Source organism: Zeus faber, assembly GCF_960531495.2.
Source record: "Zeus faber genome assembly, chromosome: 15".
Taxonomy (NCBI): domain Eukaryota; kingdom Metazoa; phylum Chordata; class Actinopteri; order Zeiformes; family Zeidae; genus Zeus; species Zeus faber.
The window spans coordinates 14687587-14699817 of NC_137194.1; the positions used below are offsets into that span (position 1 = coordinate 14687587).

The window sequence follows — 12231 nt, forward strand, 5'->3', positions numbered from 1 at the left end:
AGCAGATCCAATTGGCCGAGTTTCACACACGCACACACACGCACGCACGCACGCACACACACGGACGCACGCACTACGCCTTGAGATGGGAGAGGTGAGGCGCGTGTTGTGTTTTCTCTGTATCACCAAGTCACACACGTTCAGTTCTTTAACCGAATTCTCTCTCTCTCTCTCTCTCTCTCTCTCTCTCTCTCTCCCACCCCCCGTATATCTCTCAAATTCAAAGTGCTTTATTTGAATGAAAGCCACACAATATTTCCAAAGCGTCCAAAACAAAAAGACAAACAAAGACACACACACACACACACACACACACAATGAAAAAAAAAAATCAACATCATTTTTTAAACTAAGAAATCAGTTAATGAACAAATAAGATAAATCAACTAACTGAAACTCAATTCGATTTAAATGTCACACTGTTTTATTGGCATGGGCTTTTGTGTCTGGGACTCTGCTGCGTTCCGTCGGACTCTGAGACCGGTTCAAATCGCAATTTCGGGGCAGGTCGGTCGGGTCCGAAATCCCGAGTTTGCCGAGACGTCACGTCTGACGCCACAACAGCGTGAACGACGCCCCCCTTGCAAAGCTCGTTCGATCCAAACCCCCCCGTAGCTTTAAAAGTGCCTCCGCGTGTGTGCCGGAGTTTATACGATGCGCGAGCTTGCCGAATAAACACACGTTAACAGTTCTGGTGTTTTCCCGAACCGGGCCGACAGGCAACCCTCAGCTCGGAAAGTGGCGATTGCCGACCGGGAGTTATCGATTTCCGATTTCCCCATGGAACGCGTCACTGCAGCGCACACACCGACCAGGGCGCCACAGCAGCGCCCCCTGCAGGCCACAGCGGGGGTAATCGCCTCCCTTCCTGCTTTCGCTTATATTTGCAGAAGCGTGTTCGTATTCACGGTTCAATATTTGCATGAGCGTAGTTGTGATCATCTGTATCATGGCGAACGTCGTCTCGCTGTCAAACCTCCCATCAGCCCTCATCCATTTGGCAATTGAAAATGTTACCAACACACAGTAGATACGACGCGTTGTTACCCATTGACGTATTGTATGTGTCCGGGTATGTGCACTTTTTCCGAAGTGGAAGTTCTGAAAACGACGTCTGCCGCTGCCTCATGGGCCGAAGCGGTATTTTGAAAATGTCGGGCATTTTAAATGCAGTGACACACCCGACCTGTCGGCGGCAGCATTTACCTCGCGGTGTTTCGTCTGGCTTACATTTTGACGTCGGAGTGAATGACGTCATCGGCAGCCACCGAGCACAAACCGGAAGCACTCTGTAGTTATGGAGAGGAGCGGGAAAGTATTGTTTCGCTGGACCGGACCAGAGTTTAATCTTATGTGTTGCCTTCTATATTCGTCGTCAAAACGCCCCCGAGTCAGTGGCAAATACAACTGATAAAATTCGGTGGAAGCGACAGTGATTTGTTTGTTGTAATCGGGGAAGTGACTCGAAACATGACGCAGAGAAAGGGATCGGCCGGTGCGCGGGTGAGAGCTTTTTACCACGCTCACATTATTCATCACACGCTTCCTAACCCCGTCATTATGGCGAGGCCTTTCAGCATTTATTTACTTTTTGTATGAATGATGAATGATGAATATATGAAAAACAGACGTTCTTTGATATCAAGAAATCGCGTTGTTGATATCAACATTAGCTGTTCTTGGTACCAGCAGAAACCGCTTTCCATTGCTTTCAATGCAGAACTGAAGTGTTGATATCAATAATGTCAATTGTTGATATCAATAATTAAAATAGTTAATATCAACAATGCCCATTTTGATTTCAAAAATTCTAATTGCGGATATCAAACTGAATTCTTGATATCGATATTTCAGGTCTTGATATCAAAAGATGCAATTTAATTACTGACATCAAGAAGAACATTTTTCATATAAATAATGTGTTGTTTTTTTAATCAAAGAGTAGATTTACAACTAGTTCAAAAATGAATAAACGGCTTGCCATACTGGAGGGACTAATACACAGCCCCGACATGGCGCTCATTGCGGTTTGTTGAATGACTGTGATGGTGACAGACACATCCGTGGAGTTAACTTTCTCTGTGTGTACAAGCGCTCTGACACAGTGGCGGAGGAGGAGGACGATGTCACTTTCACGGCGCCGTCCACGTCTCAGGTGCAGAAGGGACTCGAGAAGCTGACGCCAGAACAGCTGGAGCAAAAAGTAACGCACGCCGATACACTCACAACCTTTTCTGGGGTCGATCGGGAATTGGATGCATTGTTTGTCATTGAGTGGTAACATGTCGGGATGAAAATCGGGACTACTTGATGTCGTGAAAAACGACTTAGGCCCTGAATTAGCGCACGGCGAGAGAGCTGACATATTTGATTCGCTGTTTATTGGAAAACGACAGTCTTGATGTGATGTCACACTCCACAGTGTGACATAATTCAAATTGATGAACCTTTTGGTGGGTTGTTTATTCAGCAGATCTCGCCGTAGCTCACACCGTGTGTCCCTCTGCCCTCTAGACAGCAGAGATTGTGCAGTATTTTCTGGTCAAAGACCACAAGAAGATCCCCATCAGGCGTTCAGGTACCGACGGCACACTGCAGTTGTCCACACATGCTGAAAATGTTAACTGTTTGTAAATGTCAAAGGGGATTTATTATGCTCCCTTTTGCATATGTTAATATAGGTCTCTGAGGTCCCCAAAACATGTTTTTGAAGTTTGTTACTGGAAAAAAAACACTCAGATTATGCGCTCGTGCCTCTATAGCCGGACTGTCCCAAAATGGGCTGTTTCGGTGAAGCTTGAATTGTGAATGAGCAGCCTCGAGCTTTAAATGAGGAAATCTTTGGTTAGGTTAGGTCACCTCATTATTTGACACGTTGGCCACGCCTAATATGAACATCTGACATTGTAAAATTGTATAAATGACAGAAAATAAGGGAAAGCATAATAGGTCCCCTTAAATATAATGCCCCCATCCTCTCTTCTTTATCTAGACATTGTTAAAAATGTTGTGAAAGAATATCGAAACGTGTACCCCGAGCTTCACATGAGAGCGTCGCGCACGTTTGAGAAGGTATGTTTTCGCACGTGACACGCGTGGGCCATTCAACGTGTCTTCGTTAAAATCTGTTGTCTTTCGGTCTCACCTCCTCCTGCTCTCTTGTGCAGGTCTTTGGCCTGAAAGTCGTGGAAATTGATGTCAAAAATCACCTGTACATACTCGTCAATAAACTGGAGGCGGTTGAAGGAGCCCCGGTGAAATTGTGAGTGTATAATTATGTGAAATATGTGAATCTAATGCCGTGACACTGACGTGGTCTCGTTTAAATGATCTACCCGTCGTCCTCCCCTCGCGTAGAAATCCGGACAACCCAAAGATGGGTTTGCTCTTTGTCATCCTCAGTGTTGTTTTCATGAAAGGAGGCGTCGTCAGAGAAGGTGAGAAGCACTTCACGACTTTGCCTGTTCATTCAGTGCCTGTCTTGTTTTTTGTTTGTTTTTTTCCCCCCTCATTGTCGCCCTGAAGATGGAGCCCAGATTTCAATTTTAAGTGAATTTGAATAAATTACATTTTGTTTTTCGTCTCAGCCCTAGTTTGGAACACACTGAAGAAGCTACGCATCGACCACAGGTGAGAGACAGATTCTGTGTGTCTCAGTGTAGCTTGTGATGACTTTGTCTCGTTCCTTTGTTCATTTTAAAGGCCGTTGATCAGACATGTTTTGTTTTTTTGGGGCTCTAGAGAGAAGCACAAAGAGTTTGGCGACGTGAAGAAAGTGATCGTAGATGAGTTTGTGCGTCAAAGGTGAGTGAACGTTTCCGCGGATGGAAGCAGAAAAACCTGCCGCCGCTCCTTGTTCCTTGTATGATGTAGGGAGTCTTTGCTCATCAGAGCGGCTACGATTTGCCATCCGCCCCGATCCCAACCATTCACACCTGTAGCTCAGTGGTCTAAAGCAGAGAGTAAGTGACCACAGGGTTGGGGGTTCAAGTCTCTGTAGCTCCACAGTACTGGTGTGTTCAGAGCCAGTTTCTCTCAGACCATAGACTCTGGTTTATACCACACCGCAGATCAGTGGGAGGGTGACACAGAGCCAGGTCTGGCACAGCACGCTGCCTAGTTCGCAACCCACTCCCTACATTTTTGTTTGTTCAAGGTCGTATTACCTCAAACCAGCCAATGATGTTGTTGCATTTTTGCTGGTTCAATCCATTTCCGGCACATGCAGAGTGTTACTTGTGGTTGTGCCGAAACCATGTAGCCTTTACAAGGGATATGAAGTCGCCTTTATATCCTGGTGTGTCCAGGTACCTGGAGTACGTGCGAATTCCCCACACGGAGCCGGCAGAGTATGAATTTCGCTGGGGGCTGCGCGCAGAATACGAAGTGTCAAAAGTCAAAATCCTGGAGTTTATGGGAGTGGTAAGTGTGTGTGTGTGAGATGACAATGAGTTTATTATTAATAATATTATGATGATTACTACTACTACTAATAATAATAAACCCAATTATGTATCAGACAATGATATATTTTTTTTTTGCGTCCTGGGAAATTAAGAAATTGGGCTTAACAAAGTACTTGTATGTGCTTGAATTTCATTTTGTAGATGTCAGAATGAAGCCTGTATACTGGTGACCCGACTCATTGTGTGTCCGTCTGTGTTTGTGTCCGTCCGTGTCCGTCCATTCCTCTTGGTCTCAGCTCCATGACCAGGACCCCCAGAGCTGGACCCAGCAGTACAGGGAGGCGGCCAACTCCACCCAAACCAGCTCCCAGCCCAGCACCAGCAGCCAGAGATGATCGCTGCTTCAAAATACCATCCGTCTTTTTAGTCGTCTATTATTTATTTGGGTACGGTTTTGCAGGAGACGGTCACCAGCCCTGCAACGATGCTTTGATTTTGTTGTATGTTTGTAAGTGCATTGTGGGTCCAACTGGTCAGATTGCTAACAGCAGTTACAACAAACAGTTTATCAGGTATTTCATTTTTTTTATTTTAAGGTGACAGTGTCAAATATTTTCTCTGAAATTCATAAAATAAATATTTTTTTATATCAATCAAAAACACTTAGATGATTGCTTTTCCATTTGCCTTTACACATACACACACACACACTCACACTCATGTCACTGTACAATGTTTTTTTTACGGAACACGCTACAAAGCTTAGTCACGCTGGAAAAGCACAGTGCAACTTGAATTCGCAAAGGTACACCCACGTATCTAAGACTGAATTCATCACATGCGTGAAGGGAAGTTCACATTTTGACACAAAGCAATGCTGTGCTTTCACTGTTGTGATTTGGCATTTTATCGTTTGTTTTACATCTCATCAGGCACTGAACACACTGGGGGAACCCATATGTCTTAGCTGCTTGAAAAGTGCTTGTTGGTGATATCGATTGTACTACAATGAACTTGTGTAAAGATACAAGTGATTGTGTGAAGATGACGCTAAGGGAGCATTTTTCCGATGAGTGGAGAGGTGCACGGTCACACAGTATCGTAAGTTGGAGCTAAAGAGGTAAAACTGAACGTTGCATCCCTTTACGTAGCACCCGTCTTGGCTTGTGGGAAGGCAAGGGAAACCTGATGAGACGGCGACACTCGACAGAGGTACAAGGATGATCCACGCACTTATTTGCCATAACTTAACAACTAGACACTCCACTTTGAAATACACCGATCAGCTGCAACATTAAAACCACCACGAATAACCACTAACACCGAAGGAAGATGCGCAGAACAGAAGGTATTGGAGGCAGGTGATCTGCTGTGGCGACCCCTAACGGGAGCAGCCCAAAGAAGAAGAGGACTAGCTCCCCTTCGTGCTGCCAAAATAGCTCTGACCCGTTAGCAGCAGATTTAAGCCCTGTAAGTTTTGAGGTGGGGCCCCCATGGATCGGGCTTGTTCCAGCAAATTTCCACAGATGCTTGATCAGATCCGACCCTAACCCCAGCCATCCACGTGATGTAAATGAATATGATTCATCAGACCCGGCCACCTTCTTCCATTGCTCCATGGTCCAGTTCTGACGCTCACATGCCCATTGAAGGCTCTTTCTAGGGTGGACAGGGGACAGCATGGGCACTCTGACCGGTCTGCAGCTACGCAGATCCATACACAGCAAGCTGTGATGCACTGTGTGTTCTGACGCCTTTCTATCATAGCAACATTAACTTCACCACCACTTGGTGCTACAGTGGCTCTTCTGTGGGATCAGACCAGACGGGCTGGACTTCGCTCCCCACGTTCGTCAATGAGCCCATGGGCGCCCATGACCCTGTCGCCGGTTCACTGGTTGTCCTTCCTTGAACCCTTTTGGTAGGTACTAACCACTAGGCTTGGGAGATCGTGCAAAATTACGATCGGCAATATACGATTTAGCGGGGGACGCGCACACGCATAGAACGTAATGTCATTTGGCCAATGCGATCTGCTCGTTCCAGAAGTGCAGGATTTATTATTTACAAGGGAAGTATTTACACAAAAACGTCCAGTTTTTACTAAATGAAGTCCGATAGCAACAGAAAGCAACAGGGAGACGTTTTTTTAAAACTGTACGGAGTAAGGACTTGCACAGTCCCTTATTGTAGTTGTGTTTAAAAATGTTGTTTCATAAATTCAGGAAACAAACAAAAATATAAAATAAAAACAGACACGGGAGCCGGTGCACACCGCTGTCTGGAGGAGAATCAAAAAAAAAACCTCCACTCCAAGTCAGGTTTGCGTTTTTCATTTTCCATACAAGTAAACTTAGGAAACAAAATAAATCGAAATGTTTCTCTATGAGATTATATTATATATTGCTGCCTAAGCCTACTAAACATTGCATACGGGAACACCCCACAAGGCCTGCTGTTTTGGGGATGATCTGACCTAGTCGTCTAGCCATCACAATTTGGCCCTTGTCAAAGTCGCTCCGATCCTTACGCTTGCCCATTTTTCCTGTTTCCAACACATCAACTTCGAGAAAACAAACTGTTGACTTGACAGATGCCATTAGGAACAAGATGAGTAATGTTATTCACTTCACCTGTCAGTGGTTTCAATGTTGTGGATGATCAGCGCATAATATTCTAACATATCAAAAAACATCAGTTACATCACAAGACACAATGTAGATTTCCCTTATGTTCTATATTCAAAAGACTCACATTGAGGTATGAACATAATCACTTAGTGTACAGTTCACATGCCGAGGCTTAACGTTCCTTGTATGTCAATTTGTGTGCGTATGTGTAAGGTGCATAGTGTTATTATTATGTACATTATTATAACTGAGGCACACAGTGGTATTGGAAAATAGCATGCTGCCTTATCCCCTCAAAGCATTCGCCCCAGCAGATTTTGTGATCAATGGTATGCAGACTCCAGTTAAAGCACTTTCACTGTAATTATTTCACCACTGTCACTGTCTATTATATAATTTGTGGCAATAACACTGAGATCCTTGCCTTGAACCTCCGGAACAGTTTCTACCCTTGGGACGTGCTTTTGTGAATATGTCCAATTAGGTCCTATAGTCCGCCTCGTTGTTCTGTTTGCTGCTGCATTTTGCGGAAATACAGTAAGAACTGATTGAAATCTGGGATAAGGAATACCTCTGAGAATAAAAAGTGCATTTGAGAGCATCCAAATAGTAATATCGGTAATCTGACCAGTGCTCGGTGAATTTGGATCCCTTGGAGAGATACTTATCACAGTCATTTGGCCGGAGCACTGCATTATAAAGTGCATTATAACCCAGAGAGCCTGCCATCTAACGACTGTCTCAATGCCGTTTATCTTTTTGTATTTTTACCTACCAAAGCAGCCAGAATTGCTATAGTTAAATAAGGATTTGTGAATTAAAAAAATACCTAGGCCCCTTTACGAGAGGCGCCCCTCTTTAAATAGAAGTCTAGATGTGGTCTGGCACGGTCTCCAGCGCCTCCTCGGGACCTCTGCTGACATCCACATTCTGAAAAGCAGCGAGACGCAGCTTTAACTCCACTGTTCACATGGTTGACTGCGTGCGTGTGCGTGTGTGTGTGTGACTTGATGCCTCAATGACATTGAGACTTTGGTTTTCCAACTTCAACTTAATGCCTTGTATATTTTTATTGCTGTTCTGTAACCTGATTTTTGACCCTTCATAACAAGACACATAACACTACTTAATTAAAATCTGATATTAATTTAGATCAAGCACTGGAGGCACACACTGCTTGACTGTAAAGTGCTGACTGAGAAAGACTACGTGGAAGCTCCCAAGACTTGCACAACTTATCGTTGACCAGTAAACTTTGAACGATATGTTACAATTTAACATGCTCTGAAAAAGGTCAATTAACTGAAAATGTTATGAGAATTCAACCATTAAAAAATATGATGATAATAAATGTGAAAAAAAAACAGAACTGCTTCCTAGGCACATTGGTCATACAGGGCTTTGATTTGTGCATATTATATAACCAATGATATAATTTTTCCGTGCAGGTTTTGGTGTTGCTACTCACAATGGGCTTGTCCCTGTGCGTGTTCACAGCTTCAATGTTGAGAAAGACAGACTCCACTTTACACCCTGAGAGAAGAGATGGAAAGAGAGAGAGAAAGAGATGATGTTGCGTTTGACCCGACGCATTGCAGGAGGTGGGACAAACCAGAGTAGGATGTGTCGAAGATGAGGAGACAGAGAGACTGACCGTAGGCAACCGGGGTCAGTTTGAGAACCGTGTGGAGCGGACACTTCAGGTAGGGCAGCTCATCTGAGAGAGAGAGAGAGAGAGAGAGAGAGAGAGAGAGAGAGAGAGAGAGAGAGCTTTCTAGTACATACAGTAGATGCCAAATTTTCAAGCTTGTGTACAAGGAAGACACACTGACACTGATAAAAATTAAAGTTTGCTTAAAATTCAAATGCCCTCTTGGAGGCACAATTTCTATATCAAGTACAGTATTGAGACCATAAGTCTTCGATGGTTACACATCGGCTTCCTTGTTACCGCCAAGCACACTCCGTGTGTGTAACGACCACATTCGTATGTGTGTATCCAAATGTACCGGCGCTCTTGTCCAGGAAGTAGGCCAGCAGACACCTCATGACGGCCTGGTGACAGATGACTAAGACGTTCTCCTGCCTCTCCAGCTCCATGATGACCGGCTCTAAACGCTGGACGAGGTCCTCATATGACTACGAACAAATATGAGAGACACAAAGCGCTATAGATAAATAAACAAACAAACAAACAAACAAACAAATAAATAAATAAATAAAAAACCTTCCCTCCATCCATCCAAAGGAAAATTGGTGTGCATTTAAGTGTCTGCGTTGGCGAAACTCTTGCTCAGCGTTTAGATGCACGCGGGGGGGGGGGGGGGGGGGGGGTGGGGGGGTGGGGGTGTAAAAAGGCGTTCCTAATTTCTCCATTGCTGTGGTGTGCCCCGTAACAGGCCACAGGGGGGTCAACGGATTTGTGCCATACAGCCTTCCTCCCATGAGCAGCTCGCCGTCGCAGCCTCAAGCCCAGACAGCGCGCCTTCAAACCGGCTCACCTCTCCTTTGGGATAGCGGTAGCGGTACTTGTCTTGGTCCCTCAGCGCAAACTCCTCTGGGTAATGCTCCTGGATCTTCTCGTATGTCATCTCCTCACACACCCCCTGAGGGAGGAACGCAGACTTGACTGTAACATATACCTGCACACGCGCACACGCACACACACACACACACACACACACACACACACGTGACTGGAGCTATATGAGGTGGTGTTCTTCATTATGTGTGTGCATATAGGTTTATGTGATTACACAGATTTAGATATGTTGTTACAGCACACACTCGTACGTGCACACACACACACACACACACACACACACACACACACACACACACACACACACACACACACACACACACACACACACACACACACACACACACACACACACACACACACACACACACACACACACAAACTAGTGGCCGATATTAAGAGAGTGGGGAGGCCTTTTTACATGTATTGAGATGGTCTAGTAGTACTAGTTATAGAGTCTAGAATACTGGGAAACTAAATGTCTATTACATGTCGATTTTTAACACACTCATCATGAATAGAAGCAACAAGCCAGAAAAACAAATACACACATTAACATCATGATCTCATTCTACCCTTGTCGTAGCAAGTTTATCTGCCTTGAGGGTAAAATGAATATTATTCATTTTGATGAATAATAATGAAAAATATTCATTTTACCTAACCCTAACCATAACCGAGATGGGGAAAAACTGTTAAACCATATTGTGGTTTAACTGTTTTTTTTCCTTCCAGGTTTTATTCAGGTAACCAGGACGGTGAGCGGAGCGGAGAATAATTACTATTCTTACAATTACTACTATACAATTCTTACTATAAAAAATAAATGTATTCCATGCCTTCAAATTAACAATAATTATATTTATGTGTGTGTGTGCACATGCAATTATGTTAAATAATATTAAAAAATATAAAATACAACACTTTAATAATATAACAAATGAGAGACAAAATTGCTGAACTTAAATGAACATTTGTTTAACACTCTTGTTATTGTCTGCATTGTCTCTGCAGTGCACCTATTAGAAATAAACATGTATCAACTAAATAAATGTCCACAGGTAATCAAAAAACTAAACTTTGCAAAATAAAACGTATTAAACGAAATATAAAAAAGGTATTATTTATATTCAATTAATCGACCGACCGATCAATCAGTCGACCAAACACACACACACACACACACACACACACACACACACACACACACACACACACACACACACACACACACACACACACACACACACACACACACACACACACACACACACACTGTGCTACTCACGGCGTCTATCTCGTTGAGAGCCTTCCACTGTTCGTACTGGACTCCCAGAGCCTCCGCCGTCTGGATGGTCCTCTTCATGTGACTGGTCCACACCTTCAGCTCGCTTATGTTCTGGCCGCGCATGTACATGCCCAGGGCACAGGCAAACTGGCGGGCGGGCACGCGCACACACGCACGCACACACACACACACACAATAGTCATTAGAAAAGATTGACCATTAAATAGACTGTTATCGGAAATGGAAATCCCTGGAAATTCCTCTAAGAGAAATGTAACTCATCTACACGCAGAGACCCAGCCCCCACCTTGTTCCCCCGTGGAGACAGCCCCGAGTCTCCCCCGATAGAGCCGACCAGGTTGAGCTCGCTCTCCCCGTGGCGGCTCAGGTAGATGGAGCGCGGCGTGACGTGGATGTTCATGAGGTAGTAGACGATCCGGCTCTGGATGTGGTCCTGAACCCGGTTCACCAGGTACCTGCTGCCCACGTTGAAGATCTTGATATAGGAGAGGCTCCTGCGCAGACACAAGCAAGTGAAGATACAATGAATACAAGTGATAAACGAAGAGCGGGTGATTGAGATGTGGGTGTCTTGGCTTTGTAATGAAGGCCAAACGTTGATTTTATACTGTATTCATTCAGATGGATTAGTTTAAGATTTTCATGCGTTCTGTCACCTGTCCTTGTCGTCGTCCAGCGGGACGTAGGTGACCTTGTAACACTCGATCCTCTTCAGGAAGTCGGCGACGGCCTCCTCCTTGTCACAGCCAATGTAATCCGGACTGCTGATCTTCACTTGCTAAAAAGAGAGAGGGAGAGAGAGTGACGTTACGTTTGTGTTTCTTACCCTGCGTCCAAGGCAACAATTCAGAAGGGGCTTTCATTAACACCGAGGAACCTTCAGGCAAAAGCATTTATAGGTAAGAAAACGCTCACAATCCAACGGTGGAACGTCTATCAAAGCTGTCATGTGTGACCGTTGTCACAATAAAATCTTCAAATGAGATATTAGAGTAGAGTGCGGTATTAGAGTTGAGTGCAGTATTAGAGTTGAGTGCGGTATTAGAGTTTAGTGCAGTATTAGAGGGGTCGAGGGGTTTCAGAAGATCTCGGGAGCAATTAGGCAGGGACGCCCGGAATCTTGGAAGACACTGGGTAGACGGTATTTCACAATTGCCTTGCGTGCAACAGCCATTTTACATCAACATTTTTGTATGAATTCAGCTTCAAATAAACAGTCCTGTATTAAAAACCCTGCGTTTCTGTTGAAGTGGAAAGTCTTGACACGGACACGGACCGCGTCACCTCAACCGTGTTGGCTGCGAAGCGTTCCAATAAACCTGGCCCAGGAAACACGTGACCTGG

General features: G+C 44.6%; 2 protein-coding genes across 2 annotated transcripts in view; one reads left to right on the plus strand and one right to left on the minus strand.

The window, feature by feature from the left end:
• The first annotated feature begins 1315 nt into the window (after positions 1-1315).
• ndnl2 (necdin-like 2) lies at positions 1316-6610 on the plus strand. The gene is made up of 10 exons (XM_080015406.1): positions 1316-1503; positions 2093-2203; positions 2515-2578; positions 2993-3072; positions 3168-3262; positions 3358-3437; positions 3588-3630; positions 3742-3804; positions 4308-4422; positions 4703-6610. Exons 1-10 carry the CDS (start codon positions 1471-1473, stop codon positions 4799-4801), a joined length of 783 nt encoding a protein of 260 aa, XP_079871532.1. The 5' UTR covers positions 1316-1470; the 3' UTR covers positions 4802-6610.
• Positions 6611-7906: 1296 nt separating this feature from the next.
• LOC307241481 (6-phosphofructo-2-kinase/fructose-2,6-bisphosphatase) overlaps positions 7907-12231 on the minus strand; it is a gene marked incomplete at both ends in the record, with an annotated part of 6194 nt that continues 1869 nt past the window's right edge. The window contains 8 exons of the mRNA XM_080015612.1: positions 7907-7966; positions 8505-8569; positions 8691-8753; positions 9046-9175; positions 9538-9642; positions 10867-11013; positions 11174-11381; positions 11544-11665. Of these exons, the coding sequence (XP_079871738.1) occupies positions 7907-7966; positions 8505-8569; positions 8691-8753; positions 9046-9175; positions 9538-9642; positions 10867-11013; positions 11174-11381; positions 11544-11665 (900 nt within the window). The remainder of the gene's footprint in view (positions 7967-8504; positions 8570-8690; positions 8754-9045; positions 9176-9537; positions 9643-10866; positions 11014-11173; positions 11382-11543; positions 11666-12231) is intronic.